General features: G+C 48.1%; 1 protein-coding gene across 2 annotated transcripts in view; it reads right to left on the bottom strand.

Annotated features, from left to right (window-relative positions):
* Positions 1-1,291, bottom strand: part of Clmp (CXADR like membrane protein) — a 103,449-nt gene that overhangs the window by 10,515 nt on the left and 91,643 nt on the right. For both annotated transcript variants that reach the window (XM_029543430.1, XM_021207199.1), the window contains one exon: positions 240-441. In XM_029543430.1, coding sequence (XP_029399290.1) covers positions 240-441 — 202 coding nt within the window. The remainder of the gene's footprint in view (positions 1-239; positions 442-1,291) is intronic.

The raw sequence follows: 1,291 nt of genomic DNA, 5'->3' as shown, positions 1-1,291 counted from the left end.
GACTGCTCTTCCGAAGGTCCGGAGTTCAAATCCCAGCAACCACATGGTGGCTCACAACCATCCGTAACAAGATCTGTCTGACTCTCTCTTCTGGAGTGTCTGAAGACAGCTACAGCGTACTTATATATATATAATAAATAAATAAATCTTTAAAAAAAAAAAAACTAACTAATTAGCCAAACCAAACCAAACCACAACAGCAAAAGGAGGCAGGCATTTATTTTGGGGTCCTATTTTACCTAGCACTTTCAAGATGACGTGGCTCCAGACATAGCGTCCTGAATTCTTCACCTTGCAGGTGTATCTGCCTTCGTCACTGGGTTTCAGAGGCTCAATCTGCAGGGAAGCGTCTCCTGCCAGGAAGTTGGAAGCAAAGGCCACTCGGCCCTTCTGCTCCTCGGTCAAGTTATTGTAGACATGACGGCTGGAATACGTAATAACCTGAGGAGACAGACAGAGGCAAAAGGTGGGACTCAGCCTTCTCCTTCTGCTGTCGAGATGAGGAGAGGGCCGGGTGTGGTGGTACACACCAGTTATCCCAGCAAGCCCGAGGAGGAAGTAGGATCACAGCTTCCAGGCCAGCCTGGAACTCACCAGGTGGACCAGGCTAGTCTCAAACTCAGAGACCCACCTGCCTCGCCTGGGGCAGTGGTGGGGCAAAAGGTATGCACCACCATGCAGGGCCTCTGTAGGATTTATTCATAAAGTCCTAACTACTTCCTAATACTCAAAACGAATCCATTGGGCTGGTGAGATGGCTCAGTGGGTAAGAGCACCTGACTGCTCTTCCAAAGGTCCGGAGTTCAAATCCCAGCAACCACATGGTGGCTGATAACCATCCGTAACAAGATCTGACTCCCTTTCTGGAGTGTCTGAAGACAGCTATGGTGTACTTAAATAAATAAAGTCTTTAAAAAAAAAAAAAAACGAATCCATTTTGGGTGGCTTGGTTGTGGACTGCTGCACATACACTGAACACAAGTTGTTTCTGGAAGGTTAGCAGGCGAGGTTACCAGCGCTTGCTTTAGGCTAGAGGATTAGGAGGAGAACTGCCCTTCCACAACCTTTTCTCCGAATTCCTCTACCACTGGAATGTGGGCTCTTCAAAGGGCACTGCTCTCTTTCTGTCTCTGCTGTCTTTCTCTGCCAGTCACTGTGTCACACTCTCTGTCTCATCACATTTTTTTCAGCGGTCCCCTCCCCCCACACGTTGTTATTGTGCCCATTCCACAGACAGGTAGCAGAGCATTCATCTCTATAGCCATGGAGTGCATTTTTTGGTGTGTGTGTG

The sequence above is a fragment of the Mus pahari genome, chromosome 10, assembly GCF_900095145.1.
Source record: "Mus pahari chromosome 10, PAHARI_EIJ_v1.1, whole genome shotgun sequence".
NCBI lineage: Eukaryota > Metazoa > Chordata > Mammalia > Rodentia > Muridae > Mus > Mus pahari.
This window is presented reverse-complemented; position numbering and strand designations above follow the sequence as displayed.